This window comes from Phycodurus eques, chromosome 16 (genome assembly GCF_024500275.1).
Source record: "Phycodurus eques isolate BA_2022a chromosome 16, UOR_Pequ_1.1, whole genome shotgun sequence".
NCBI classification, from domain to species: domain Eukaryota; kingdom Metazoa; phylum Chordata; class Actinopteri; order Syngnathiformes; family Syngnathidae; genus Phycodurus; species Phycodurus eques.
In genome coordinates this window covers 7479953-7495325 of record NC_084540.1, presented here as the reverse complement: position 1 = coordinate 7495325, position 15373 = coordinate 7479953, and the positions used below count along the sequence as shown (strand labels likewise).

General features: G+C 42.2%; 1 protein-coding gene across 4 annotated transcripts in view; it reads right to left on the bottom strand.

Moving 5' to 3' along the window:
- The window catches only part of LOC133415306 (MAGUK p55 subfamily member 2-like), a 142875-nt gene that overhangs the window by 30989 nt on the left and 96513 nt on the right, over window positions 1-15373 (bottom strand). For all 4 annotated transcript variants that reach the window (XM_061701267.1, XM_061701265.1, XM_061701268.1 and 1 more), the window contains 2 exons: window positions 11296-11498; window positions 6540-6668 (listed from right to left, as the gene is read on the bottom strand). In XM_061701267.1, the coding sequence (XP_061557251.1) occupies window positions 6540-6668; window positions 11296-11498 (332 nt within the window). The remainder of the gene's footprint in view (window positions 1-6539; window positions 6669-11295; window positions 11499-15373) is intronic.

Below are 15373 nucleotides of genomic sequence, written 5' to 3'. Positions count from 1 at the left end.
TCTCTTCAATTTGTCATCAATTTCCCTCCTCTGGCCAAGTCCATGGAGGTTGGCTACAGTCCTGTGGATCTTAAATTTCTGAATAATATGTGCAACTGTAGTCACAGGAACATCAAGCTGCTTCGAGATGGTCTTACAGCCTTTAACATGCCTTGTCTATAATTTTTTTATTTTTTTATTTCCTGAGACAACGCTCCCCTTTGTTTCCACTCGTCCATAGTGTAGTATACACCATGTCACCAAACAACACTGATTACTTCTCACCCTTTAAATAGGCCGACTGACTAATTAGCATCACAGGTGTCTTCAAACTTGTAGTCAGAGGACACACCTTGTTTGACACCTTGTCAAATTATTTTCACTCTTCGAAGGGTACCATAATTTTTGTCCAGGCCTGTTTCATGAGTTTTAAAAAACAATTCTGCTGAACCACAGTTCTAAAGCAGTATCTGATTTTCAGGTTAATTTTCATTAAATTTTTATTTATTACTTTTGTCAGGTTCAAGTTATTTCTGGGACCACTGTGCGGTTTTCTTTCATGAACAGAGGTGTACCAACAATTTTATTCAGGTATGTGAATGTGTGTCCGTGTGTGTGTTTGTACATGTGCATATATATGTATATATTCAGTATGTATATTCAGTATGTGTATATACATACACACACACAGTATGTGTGCATGTATATATAGATACACACACACGTGCCCCCCACAGGGCTGCATTTTGTATCTCTCTCTCTCTCTCATATGTATATATACAGCTGTTTATTTTGCCTTTCAGCTCCTGTTAGAGAAGAGCAACTTGTGCATAAAGTTCATAGGTATGTGTTATTTTATTTTTTTACAGTTAATAAAGTATTTGAAAAGCAGTGTTTTATTTTCTTATACCTTTCACTTGTAACTATTCTGTATAGGAAATACCAATCAGCCAATTAATTGTAAATACAAAAAAAAAACAAGTAGATCATACTTAAAATGAGTAATACGGATGTTTTTAAAAGGAAGTATCTTCTACTCATGAAAAACTATTTAAAAACTCAAATATGTAATTAGTCTCAATGGCTGAAAGATTAACCAGTAAAATAGGAAATTCAAGTTGACTTCAAAATCTGTATTTTACATATTGGAAAAGTGCAATTGCCTTATCAAAGAAAGGTTTATCTAATTGATAATTTGATACAATTAGTTGCCTTACATTTCTAAGTAGATTGTGCTCCCCAAAAAATTGTAGTGTCTTCTTCTTCTTTTCCTTTTGGCTTGCCCCGTTAGGGTTCGCCACAGCGTGCCATCCTTTCCCATCCAAGCTTACTTCTTCTACCGTCTTCTTCGACCGCCGCTCTTGGAGGTCACCCTATGTTCCTGTCTCTTCTGGAAAAAAGTGTTCACTCCAGCCATTTCCATCCTTTTTGCAAAGTCGACCACCATCTGCCCCTTGACGTTCCTTACCTGCATCCTCCTCTCGAACACCAACTGCCCTCATGTCTTCCCTCACTAGATCTATCAACCTTCTCTTTGGTCTTCCTCTAGCTCTCTTGCCTGGCAGCTCCATCCTCATCACCCTTCTACCAACATACTCACTCTCTCTCCTCTGGACATGTCCCAACCATCAAAGTCTGCTCTCTCTAACTTTGTCTCCAACACATCATTACTTGTGCACTCACTGTAGTTGTCTCGCCATGCTGCACTATTTGCATATACTGGCCACTCATGCCAGAGTAGCATCTGCTCCATTTGCACACTGATTGAGGAGTATCTGTAACATTTGCACAACCGACATTGTCCCAGATGATCGCACTACTCGTCACTTTAAACCGCATTCACTCCTTGAAGTCTCAGCGCCCTTTGCACAATGGTCATTGCACCGGACTATTGCAATATTAGTCGTTCGAACTGCTCTAAGTGCTAGAGGACTCTGCATCTTTTTGCACAATTGTTTTTTGTCAATGTCTTTATGTCCCCAAAGTGTTCTGTAAATTGACTGTTTGTTGTACTAGAGCGGCTCCAACTACCGGAGACAAATTCCTTGTGTGTTTTGGACATACTTGGCAAATAAAGATGATTCTGATTCTGATTCTGATTCTGATCAAACCTTGCCCGTCCCTCTGATGTGCTCATTTCTAATTTTATCCATCCTGGTCACTCCAAGAGAGAACCTCAACATCTTCATCTCTGCCACCTCCAGCTCTGCTTCCTGTTGTCTCTTAATGCCACTGTCTCTAATCCATACATCATGGCTGGCCTCACCACTGTTTTATAAACTTTGCCCTTCATCCCATCAGAGACTCTTCTGTCACATAACACACCTGACACCTTCCTCCATCCGTTTCAACCTGCTTGGGCCCATTTCTTCACTTCCTTACCATACCTACCATTGATCTGAACTGTTGACCCCAAGTATTTCAAGTCCTCCACCCTTGCTAGCTCTTCTCCCTGTAGCCTAACTCTTCCCCCTCACCCATCTCATTCATGCACATATATTGTCTTACTTCGCCTAATCTTCATTCCTCTCCTTTCCAGTGTATGCCTCCACCTTTCTAACTGTTCCTCCACCTGCTCCCTGCAGATCACAATGCCATCTGCGAACATCATGGTCCACGGGGATTCCAATCTAACCTCATCTGTCAGCCTATCCATCACCACTGCAAACAGGAAGGAGCTCAGGGGTGATCCCTGATGCAGTCCCACCTCCACCTTAAACTTCTCTGTCACATCTACAGCACATCTCACCACTATTCTGCTGCCCTCATACATGTCCTGTACATTTCTAACATACTTCTCTGCCACTCCAGACATACGCATGCAGTACCACAGTTCCTCTCTGGGTACTCTGTCATAGGCTTTCTCTAGATCTACAGAGACACAATGCAGCTTCTTCTGTTTTTCTCTGGACTTCTCCATCAACAGCCTCCAGGCAAATAATGCATCTGTGGTACTCTTTCTAGGCATGAAACCATACTGTTGCTTGCAAATACTCACTTTATACTCAGTCTAGCCTCCACTACTCTTTCCCATAACTTCATTGTGTTGCTCATCAACTTTATTCCTTTATAGTTCCCACACCTCTCCACATCACGCTTATTCTTAAAAATGGGCACCAGCACACTTTTTCCTCCATTCCTCAGGCATCTTCTCACCCATAATAATTCTGTTGAAGAAGCTGGCCACCTCTCCTAGATGCTTCCATACCGCCACAGGTATGTCAACAGGACCAACTGCCTTTCCATTTTCCCCCATCTTTAGTGCCTTTCGAACCTCACCCTTACTAATCATTGCTACTTCCTGGTCCATCACATTTGCCTCTTCTACTCTTCTACTCTTATTTCTCAGATTTTCTTCATTCATCAACTCCACAAAATATCCTTTCTATCAATCCAGCACACTCCTGACACCAGTCAACACATTTCCATCTTTATCCTTAATCACCCTAATCTGCTGCACATCCTTCCCATCACAAGCCATCTGTCTGGCCAACCTGTATATATCCTTTTCTCCTTCTTTAGTGTCCAACCTGCCATACATGTCATCATATGCCTCGTTTGGCCTATGCCACCTCGACCTTCGCCCCACGTTCCACCTCCATGTATTCCTTTCTCTTTTCCTTGCGTCCCACTTCTTAGCTATCCTCTTGTATGATTTCCTTCACTTTGAGGTTCCACCACCATCTCCCCTTTCCTACCAGAAGATACACCAAGTACTCTCCTGCCTGTTTCTCTGATCACCTTGGCTGTAGTGGTCCAGTCTTCTGGAAGCTCCTCCTGTCCACCAAGAGCCATTCACACCTCTTCCCAAAAAGCCGCACAACACTCTTCCTTTGTCAGTTTGTACCACATGGTTCGCTGCTGTGCCTTTGTCTTCTTAATCGTCCTCCCCACCACCAGAGTCATTTTACAGACTAACCTCCTTCAGATTACATTGTCTGCACAAAATGTAATCCACTCTTGTAATCCGCTCTTGTAGATCACCCTATGTTCCTGCCTCTTCTTCTGAAATAAAGTGTACACTCCAGCCATTCCCATCCTTTTTGCAAAGTCGACCACCATCTGTCCCTCGAGGTTCCTTACCTGGATGCCGAAATTACCCATCACTTCTTCATTACCCCCATTTCCTTCAGCAACATGTCCATTAAAACCTGCACAAATCATGACTCTGTCTCTGTCTGGGATGCTCAGAACTACTTCGTCCAGCTCCTTCCAGAATTTCTCATTCTCCTCTAGGTCACATCCTACCTGTGGGGCATAGCCACTAATCACATTATACATAATACCCTCAATTTCAAGTTTCAGCCTCATTACTCGATCTTATAATCTTTTCACCTCAAAGACATTCTTAGCCAACTCTTCCTTGAACCCCTACTCCATTTGTCTTCCCATCTAAACCATAGTAAAACAATTTGAACCCTGCCCCTAAACTTCTCGTCTAACTCCCTTTCCACCTGCTCTCCTGGATACACAATATTATCAACCTTTCTCCTAATCATCATGTCAACAAACTCCCCAGCTCTGTCCTTTCCTCTTCTCTTTCTGCCATAGAACCTGCTTTCCACCTCTCCTTCATCTTCGACCCACAGTAGCTGAATCTCCACCGGCGCCTTGTAGGTTAACGGCGCTGGTGGCGGACATTGTTAACCCGGGCCATGACCGATCCGGTATGGAATTCTTTGGATGGACCGGCCTACAGTTTGCAGTGGCTCTATATATCTATATCTATATAAACACGCGCACGCACACACACACACACACACACACCTACACACACACACACATACGCTACATCACGGTTCTTGCTTCTCTGTCCCGCTGTATGGCAGATTTTTAATCCAGTTGTTGCCCTATTTTTTTATACTGTTTGTACAATATTTTTATGTTATCCATTGCTCTTGCTCTCTTTCAATACATTATAAATTTAGGCCTGTCACGAAAGCACATTTTTTAGGACGATATAGTGTCCCAAAAACTATCACAACAAACGATAATATTGATGTTTTTATGCTACTGATATAATGATATTAGAGCATAATAATTCAAGTACATCCTTTTTAAGAACAGTTAACTTTTAATGCTAATTCTAAGAATAATGAACAATGACATTGTCCATCCATCCATACATCCATTTTCTTTACCGCTTATCCTCACTAGAGTCGCGGGATCCTGTAGCCTATCCCAGCTATTTTAGGGCGGGAGGCAGAGTACACACTGAACTGGTCGCCAGCCAATCGCAGGCCACATAGAAACAAACAACCGTTCGCACTCACATTCACACCTACGGGCAATTTAGAGTCCTCAATCAACCTACCACGCATGTTATTGGGATGTGGGAGGAAACCGGAGTGCCCGGAGAAAACTCACCCAGGCGCGGGGAGAACATGCAAACTCCACACAGGCGGAGAACTGTGAGGCAGATGTGCTAACCAGTCATCCACCGTGCCGGCCAATGACATTGTAATGTAAAAAATAAATAAAACATCTAAGATAAATCTATAAATAAAACAGATTCAGGCTCTGTTCACAGAAATTGTACTTGAACAAATATTAAACATTTGGCACAGAGGTATTAACAGTCATTAATGCCTGCCTTAATAGGCAATACACTGTCAATCAAGTTTCCAGTTAGGAAAAGGGCAAACATTAATCACAACACAGCATGAAGATCAAAGCCCCAAACCTGTTTTGATTCAAGATTTGTACTACTTTTTAAAACTCTACAGCCTTTGTTTAAACGCTGCTTTATCAACCTGTTCAATGGCTACAGCTACAATGGTGAGTACGCTATAATGTATATAGTGCGAGCATACATGCGTCATATACACTGTCATGTTTGTATTTGCAATGTTGGGCATAGGGTTCCATCACTGCAAGTTGGCAGGAAATGGGAAATCTCCCACCGTGTTTTTTGTTCCCTGCGGAAGAAATCGGGTGAGATGGTTGTGTTAAAAATGGATTTATTCACTTTGAGGTTTTAAGTTGTGTTGTCTTTGTTGCAGGTTCATACACATTTGACATACTAGCTCCTTGATGTTCGCGGAATGGCCTCGTTATTATGGCTTGAATCCAAAATGTTTCCACATCGTCGTGGTGGCGTTATGCTTTGGAACTAATTTCATTTCTGCAGCTCAACTTTCTGTAATTGTACAGCTACCGGCTCGCCATCAGAAAACTTAGCTTTGTGTACGTGAGCGCATGCCTTTCAAAAGCACACACGCACGCACCTCAGCCTTTGTGAGTTCTCCCTATTAATTTACCCTGAGTGAATGGTGTTTTTATTATTTATAGAGCATACATTATATTTGTAATAAAGCATATGGCTTTTTTACCTGGAACCTCGTCTCTTGTCCATGAGTAAACGTACTCTATCTCTGTGCTTTAAAGCATTAAAACATTTTCCTTGGTGAAATTCCCAGGGTGTCGTTGTCAGGCAAATTCAAATGATCAAATACAAAATGAGCTACCTACCTTACTACCTACCTACCATCCTATTTTATCAATAATAACTAATAACAGTAATTTTCAACCAAGGAAATATAGTAAGAAAATATTCTTACTGAAAGTGCCTTTGTAGAAACCCCTGCCTCTGCAGTAGAGTTATTCATTGTCTTGAGAGCCTCGAAGTCTGGAGATTGAAGGAACACCACATATGGCAAAAACTCAGATGTTCTCAGCACTTTGAGAGACTACAAAAGAAACACATAGTAACAATTAATAAATACACAAAAACAAAATGCATCCACTCAATTTCTCCACATCTCATCCAATTCACATTCTGGAAATCTAAAGGGTTAAATTAACCTGACATACACTACATGTATTTGTAATCACCTTGCTGCTTTGGTATGTTTACATTTTTTAAAAGTTGCTGGCTAGACGGTCCTGTATTTGGATCTCAGTTTTGTATTGGAAGTCATTAAAAATCAGTTGGGTTATTTAGTCAGGTATAAATAGGGGTGGGGGGTATATTTGGGGTGACCACAATCCCTCATTTTTTGATATCTGATTAAAAATTTGGATTGGCAAAGTGTTGACCACAAAAATAAAACTAAAAACTTTATTTTGCTTTACCACAATTTCGCTAAGTTTGAAAATACCTCTAAAAAATTGTGACTGCATGTGAAATGTACTGATGAGCTTCGACCTAGAAACTGTGGATATCTTTTTCTTTTAAATCAAGAACGAATGCCCAACAATTTTGAGAATTTTTTTTTTTTTAACGTGGCATGCTAACCTAACGTGCTGAGTCTACACCAGCTCTGAGCAGCGCTTGCTAGCACAGCTAAACAATATCCCTCTGTGGATCCTCTCCTCCATGTAACTCAAGACTCAAATTAAGCGGTCTCGCATCGCAGTTTGCAAGTTAAAATTTGCATTTTGTGCCACAAAGAAAACATTCAAAAGCAAAACTGTGAATCACAGTTTTACCACGGAGATGGTTATTTTGGTTTGGGTATACATATTTTGCTGAGTGTCTGTTGTATTTGTGGCAGTATTTAATGACTTAATTACACTGGCTCATAGTTAGTATACGCCTAACCAACCACATATTTATAAGGTTTGTGTAGTACTTAGGCTGTCATTTTGTGAAATGCTTTTGGGTACATAAAGAAAATAAAAACGTTCTGGTGGTTCGACACTGTTTTTGCATTCAACGTAATACATCCAGCGGCTGACATAAGTATTTAACACGTCACCATTTTTCTCACTAAATATACAACCCCAATTCCAATGAAGTTGGGACGTTGTGTTAACATAAATAAAAACAGAATACAATGATTTTCAAATAATGTTCAACCTATATTTAATTGAATACACAACAAAGACGTGAACGAAAGGAGAGTGAAAGAACGTGTTGCAGCCATAAAATTCAAAGTTAATGATTATTAGCTAAAAACAATAAAGTTTATCAGTTTGAACATTAAATATGTTGTCTTTGTAGTGTATTTAATTAAATATAGGTTGACAACGTTCCAACTTCAATGGAATTGGGGTTGTACTTCCAAAGGTGCTATTGACCTGTAAATTTCACCAGATGTTGGGAACAACCCAATTAATCCATACACACAAAGAAAGTTGAACAAACAAGCTAAAAAAATAAGTTGTGTGTAAAAATGTGAAGTGACCAAGGGAAAAAGTATTGAACACATGAAGGGAGGTGCAAAAAGGCATGGATAGCCAAGACAACACCTAAAATCTAGCAATAATCAAACAATCCAGCCCCTTGTCAGTGCAAATCAGCTGGTCCAGTCTTAACTGATGTCGTACAAAAAGGTCTAATTGCCAAGGAGTGACTCAAGACACATCTCATGATGGGTAAGAGCAGAGAGCTGTCTTCAGGGTTAGGGTTAGCAAACTAATTGTTGCAAAACATAACGATGGCATTGGTTACAGGCGCATATGTAAGCGTCTGAACGTTCCAGTGAACACGGTTGTGGCCATAATACACAAGTGGAAAGCCAATCATACAGTACCAAAATAAATTTGCCTCGATCAGGTGCTCCTCACAAGATTGCTGACAGAAGAGTTGCAAAGAATAATCAGAAGACTTGTTCAAGAGCCAAGGACCACCTGTGGAGGGCTTCAAAAAGATCTGGAATTAGCAGGTACTGTTGTCACAAAGAAAACAGTGAGTAATGTACTCCGCCGCCATGACCTGCATGCACGCTCACCACGCAAGATTGAACTGTTTCGATGCCATAATGCACACCACGTTTGGAGGAGAAATGGCACTGCACATCACCCTAAAAACACCATACCAACAGTGAAGTTTGGAGGTAGGAACATGATGGTGTGGTGCTTCTTTTCAGCAAATTGTACTGGTAAACTTCACATTATTGAAGCAAGGATGAATGGTCAAATGTACCGAGACATTCTTGACGAAAATCTGCTGCCATCTACGAGAATGACAATGAAATGAGGGTGGACATTTCAGCCTATAATGATCCAAAAAATACTCTCAATTGGTTTCAAGGGGAAAAAAAATAAAGCTGCTAGAATGGCCCAGCCAATCACCTGACTTGAATCAATCAAAAATCTATGGAAAGAACTGAAACTCAAGGTCCGTAAAACAAACCCACAGAACCTTCAAGATTTGAAGACTGCTTGTGTGGAGGAATAGGCCACAATCACACCAGAGCAATGCATGTGACTAGTTGGTCCATACAGGAGGCGTCTTGACAAAGTAGTAAATAAATACCAGTTGGCGTGTTCAATACTTTTTCCCTGTGTCTTTTCACATTATTACACACAACTTAATTTCTGATCTTATTTGTTCTACTTTCTTTGTATGTAAGGATTACTTGGGTTGTTCCCAACATCTGGTGAAATGTCATGTCAATAAGCACTTTAGGAAATATGTTTAATGATAAAAATGGTGACGTTAAATACTTATTTCAGCCGCTGTATATTTATGAGTCACAATGTGCTGTACACTTGGGGGTGTATGGACCAATCATGATCATCTTTGCATCTGAAAAGTAAAGTGTAACAGAGTTCATTATATTTGACTTTAATGTAATCCCACTTAATATATAAAGCATTAAGTGGACATTTGTGGTGGTCGTAATAATTTAGCCAAGTAGACTGTTCATTTGTGACACGTCAATGACGTGATATTATCTTTAGTAGACGTCTCCATGAAATTATGTTGTAGTGATTATGGCTCGGTTGTCCCTGCAAGACCCCCCCCCCCCCCCCCAACCCTCCTAAAAACTTGATAAATTGCATTCTAAAGGCCTCTAAATGACGCCTTCTGGACCTTAAACAATTTAGCAGCTTCCCTTCAAATCTGGATTCCAGTCTTTAAAGACTCCTTTCCTTCTTTTGAAGTGACAGCTACCAAAGGGCTGGGAGATCCTCTCTCCAATAAAACCAAGCTGGGACAGATCGACAACGACAGATTTTAGATGGACATGCCACAGATTGAACTATGACTCCCGGACGTTGAGTTATGTTTAATCATCACCTTTTTCAGGAACGCAAATACGGAAATACATTTTTTTCGTTAACTGAAGATAAAATGTCAGTTATGATATTTCACGAACGCTGCAGAAATATTACAAATGTATGCCTTGATGTCTGTGTCATTGTGTTAACTTAACAGGTTCAGCTGCAAGACTTGAACTGTTCGTCTTGATTTGAAGCCAAACAGCATGAAATGTGACTGAACAATAAGCAATTGATCTGTCAAGACTAAAGTCCAAACAGTCATTCTATGTGCTTGATCGATGAGGAAGAGTACAAAGTTGGGAGAAGTTTATATTAATACTGTATATGGTTTTACACCATTTTTATGGCTTAATTGTAGACTAAAATTCAAGTCGATGGGCGTGGTCTTCTCCAATCTTCTCCGGTTCCCCCTTGGACACGGCTCCTGGGTATTTAACCTTTGACTCCCACCTCTTCTTGGGCTCTCTTGTGTCGTGCTTCTCTGCTGTCCTTGCTGGCTAGTCTCACAGGGTGGCTTCGGCTAACCACCTCCCCCTTCCTTTTCCATTGTTCTCCGGTGCCACCAGGTGCAACCATGTGCGCAAGTGCCTGCCTCAACCCGACGGCGGTGCTTTTGAGTGCTTTTGATTGAGGAAGCCATGCAGCTTCTATCTTAGCCACAATCTGTTGGCGGCGCCTCAGTAAGCAACTCCCGGTATTCCGTACCAGTCACGCACGCAGTTGAGAACGGGCCCTCCACAAGTTCAATTGGCAGGAAAGTTATGAGCGCACCACGAGGGGACAACCATTTTCATTTTTTTGCCTGTTTGTTTTATTTTTGTGGATCTTCTTCTTCAACCAAACCTGCCCAGTGCCTCCCGAGATGCGAGGTACAAAAACGGTGCCTAATAATTTTGGGGAAAATACTAGCTTCACACAAGAACCCCAACTTTGTACTCTCTCGCTCGGACTCAACGCATTAAATGCTCACATTTTAATTTTTAGCCGAGCAACACACAATGTCCTTTTTCGCTTTTCGTACGCTTATTTTTCTTTCTTTCACCATTATTCGTTTAGCCTTAGTGTTATTTTCTTTTTGTAGTTAGACCCCCTGTGTTTGCCTATAGATGCCTTCTAGATTTAATTAAATATTCTATGAAATTCCACTCTTTGTTGTGTTTTGTGTGTGTTTTGACTGATTTTAAATGAGATCATGTCAGAAATCGTTGATTAAAAATTCTTCTTCTATGCAACTTTAAGCAGTGACTGCTCCACACTTGTTTTCAGATTTTGTAACAGTCACATTTTATTACTTATTGGTTGCGTATCTTTTGTCGGTCTTCATAATACTAACCAGTTTAATGTAATTTTATTTGTTTGTACCTGAGGGTGGGCATCCAGAATGCAAATTCGTCCTGCTTCCACAACCTCATGTATTGAGTCAGTCTTGATTCCATACAAATTGCCATCATACTCTCCATATTCAAGATAGAGGCCCTTCTTGATGTCAGCCTCCATTTTGCTGCGGCTTGTAAAGGCATATATCCGGCTGTCGCATTCTCCCTTTTTGGGCTTTCTGGAGGTATCTGCACAGACAAACAGACACTCACACACACAAATACTGCAAGAATGTATAGACGTTTCTCTCACACAAGTACAATTCTAACATATAGACATGTAGACACAGAGATCAGATTAGGCCCCCCATCAACGATTGGTTTTCATATAGATATATATCTATAGATATATAGATATATCTATACATATATCTATAGATATATCTATACATATATCTATAGATATATGTATATATATATATATATATATATATATATAGATATATATACATATATATATATATATATATAGATATATATATACATATATACATATATATATAGATATATATATATACATATATACATATATATATAGATATATATATATATACACATATATACATATATATATATATATATATACATATATATATATATATATATATATATATATACATATATATAGATATATACATATATATATATAGATATATATATATATATATATATACATATATATATATATACATCCATCCATCCATTTTCTACCGCTGATCCGGGTCGGGTCGCGGGGGCAGTGGCTTTAGCAGGGACGCCCAGACTTCCCTCTCCCCAGCCACTTCATCCAGCTCTTCCGGGGGGATCCCGAGGCGTTCCCAGGCCAGCCGAAGGACATAGTCTCTCCTGCGTGTCCTGGGCTGTGCCGGGGGCACCTCACCAGGGAGGCATCTGCTCCTGTGTCCTGGGTTGTGCCGGGGGCTCCTCACCCTATCTCTAAGGGAGAGCCCGGACACCCTGCGGAGGAAACTAACTTCGGCCGCTTGTGACCATAGGTGAGGGTAGGAGTGTAGATCGACCGGTAAATTGAGAGCTTCACCTTTCGGGTTAGCTCTTTCTTTACCACAACGGACCGATACAAAGTCTGGATCACTGCAGACGCTGCACCGATCCGCCTGTCGATCTCCTGTTCCATTCTTCCCTTACTCGTGAACAAGACCCCAAGATACTTGAACTCCTCCACTTGGGGCATGATCTCATCCCCGACGTGGAGAGGGCATGCCACCCTTTTCCGACTGAGGACCATGGTCTCAGATTTGGAGGTGCTGATTCTCATCCAAGCCGCTTCACACTAGGCTGCGAACTGCTCCAGTGAGAGTTGAAGGTCACGGCTTGATGAAGCCAACAGAACATCATCTGCAAAAAGGAGAGATGCAATACTGAGGCCACCAAACCGGACCCCCTCTACGCCTCGGCTGCGCCTAGAAATTCTGTCCATTAAAGTTATGAACAGAATTGGTGACAAAGGGCAGCCTTGGCGGAGTCCAACCCTCACCGGGAACGAGTCTGACTTACTGGTTGGGTGAACACCCATGCACCCTCGTGGACCCTGCCGAGTGTGTAGAGCTGGTCCACTGTTCCACGGCCAGGACGAAAACCACACTGCTCCTCCTGAATCTGAGATTCGACTTCCTGACGGACCCTCCTCTCCAGCACCCCTGAATAGACCTTACCAGGGAGGCTGAGGAGTGTGATCCCCCTGTAGTTGGAACACACCCTTAAAAAGGGGGTACTGTCCCCGATGTCCACGCGATGTTCCAGTGGCGTGTCAACCAGGACAGCCCCACAACATCCAGAGCCTTTAGGAACTCCGGGCGAATCTCATCCACCCCCGGGGCCTTCCCACCGATGAGCTTTTTAACTACCTCGGTGACCTCAAACCCAGGAGATAGGAGAGCCCGCCTCATAGAACCCACACTCTGCTTCCTCATGGAAAGGCGTGTCAGTGGAATTGAGGAGGTCTTCGAAGTATTCTCCCCACCGACTCACAACGTCCCGAGTCGAGGTCAGCAGCGCCCCATCGCCACTATACACAGTGTTGGTGGTACACTGCTTTCCTCCCCTGAGACGCTGGATGGTGGACCAGAATTTCCTCAAAGCCGACCGGAAGTCTTTCTCCTTATAGCCGGGGGGCAATAAGTATACCCACACCGCTCGGCGCCTCTCACCGTGGGCAACTCCAGAGTGGAAGAGAATCCAACCCCTCTCGAGAGGACTGGTAGCAGAGCCCAAGCTGTGTGTGAAGGCGAGTCCGATTATACCTAGTTGGAACTTCTCGACCTCACAGACCAGCTCGGGTTCCTTTCCCTGCCAGAGAGGTGACATTCCACGTCCCTAGAGCCAGCTTCTGTAGCCGGGGATCAGATCACCAAGGTCCCCGCCTTCGGCCACCGCCCAGCTCACACTGCACCCGATCCCTATGGCTCCTCCCAAATGGTGGTGAGCCCATGGGCAGTGGGACCCACGTTACCCTTTTGGGATGTGCCCGGCCGGGCACAGCCCAAAAGGGCCCCACTTTCCCCCCGCCTTCGAGCCCCACCACCAGGCCTGGTTCCAGTGGGGGGCCCCGGTGACTCGCGTCCGGGCAAGGGAAAACGAAGTCCATTGTTTGTCGTCATCATAAGGGGTCTTTGAGCCGTGCTTTGTCTGGTCCCTCACCGAGGACCTGTTGTTCATGTGAGACCCTGCCAGGGGCATAAAGCCCCAGACAACTTAGCTCCTAGGATCATTGGGACACACAAACCCCTCCACCACACAAACCCCTCCACCACTACCACGATAAGGTGACGGCTATATATATATATATATATATATATATATATATATATATATATATATATATATATACTCCTGAGAACCAATGGAAAAAAGCGTCTTTCAATTTATTTATTCCCGTGATTTCCTGCCTCCTTGGAGCGAAAACAACAACTCACAATTTTGTTTTATTTTTCATTTTGCTTTTACAGCATGTCTACTGTAGTTGACAGCAGAATGATGTTACCATAACACAACAAAATTATAACAGGCTTACATGAAAACTAAAATCTTTTTTTAAGAAAACAGAACATTTGGCCTGTGTTTCTGTTAAACTGCGAAACAAAAAGGCTATTATATCGTACAGACTTGAGCTTTAACATGTTTGTCCTCTCAAGTCAGGAGGCCTAGGTAGCACAGGTTTCAATGTGTTAGCTTCTCCTCAGCTTCCTCTTTTCTTCATTAATCAGTTCTTAGTTATGGTACTTCAGGAAGCAGTTTCTTTTCTTTGTAAGGCAGAGGAACATCTTGCAACTGATGCATCGCATGTATGTTTTGTCCTTGCAACCTTGGTTTCGGCACCTCTCTCCATGGTTGCAGTCTGCCATATCTGGCATGTGCCTGGCCCCATATTTTCTTAACGATGCTTCTGGTTGTGGAATTATCTTTTTGATGAGTGGCTCTTACTCTTTTTTACTTGCCTCACTCTCCTCTACACTCTTGTCAGTGTCATCAGGATCTAGGTAGTTCAGCAGGTCCTCTTGCTGATGCAGTTTGAAGTCCAGGAACTGCACAGAGTTTTTTGCTGATCGGTTAAGCACTTTGCTGTCAGACTTGTACCGGATCCAGGAATTTGTGGTGGCAACATCAAAGAAATGAGAAATCACACGCATGGTCCATTTCTTGATTCTGGTTGCCATGCGATAAAGGCTCAGCATTCAGTCACAGAGGTCCACACCACCCATGTTGTCATTGCACTCCATAATGACTGCGAGTCTTCTCACCTGGACTTTGTCTTTATTCGACCATCTGATGCAGACATCTTCATGATTTTTCCCGTGTGCAGTAGAAGCCATCAAAACTGGCGTGTTGTCAAACCATTTTGTGATTGCCAACTCTGGACTTCTCCTGACTATCATCACTGACGATCCCCTCCCTTCTCTTTTAAATTTTTCTGTCATCAGGCAACCGACATGGCTTTGGGACATGTTTTTTTGTTATGGTCCCAGTTGCTGGAAGAAAAAAATCATCCATGAGGTTAATGGAAGGCCCTTGGCCAGAAAAAATCATCCATGAGGTTAATTGACGTG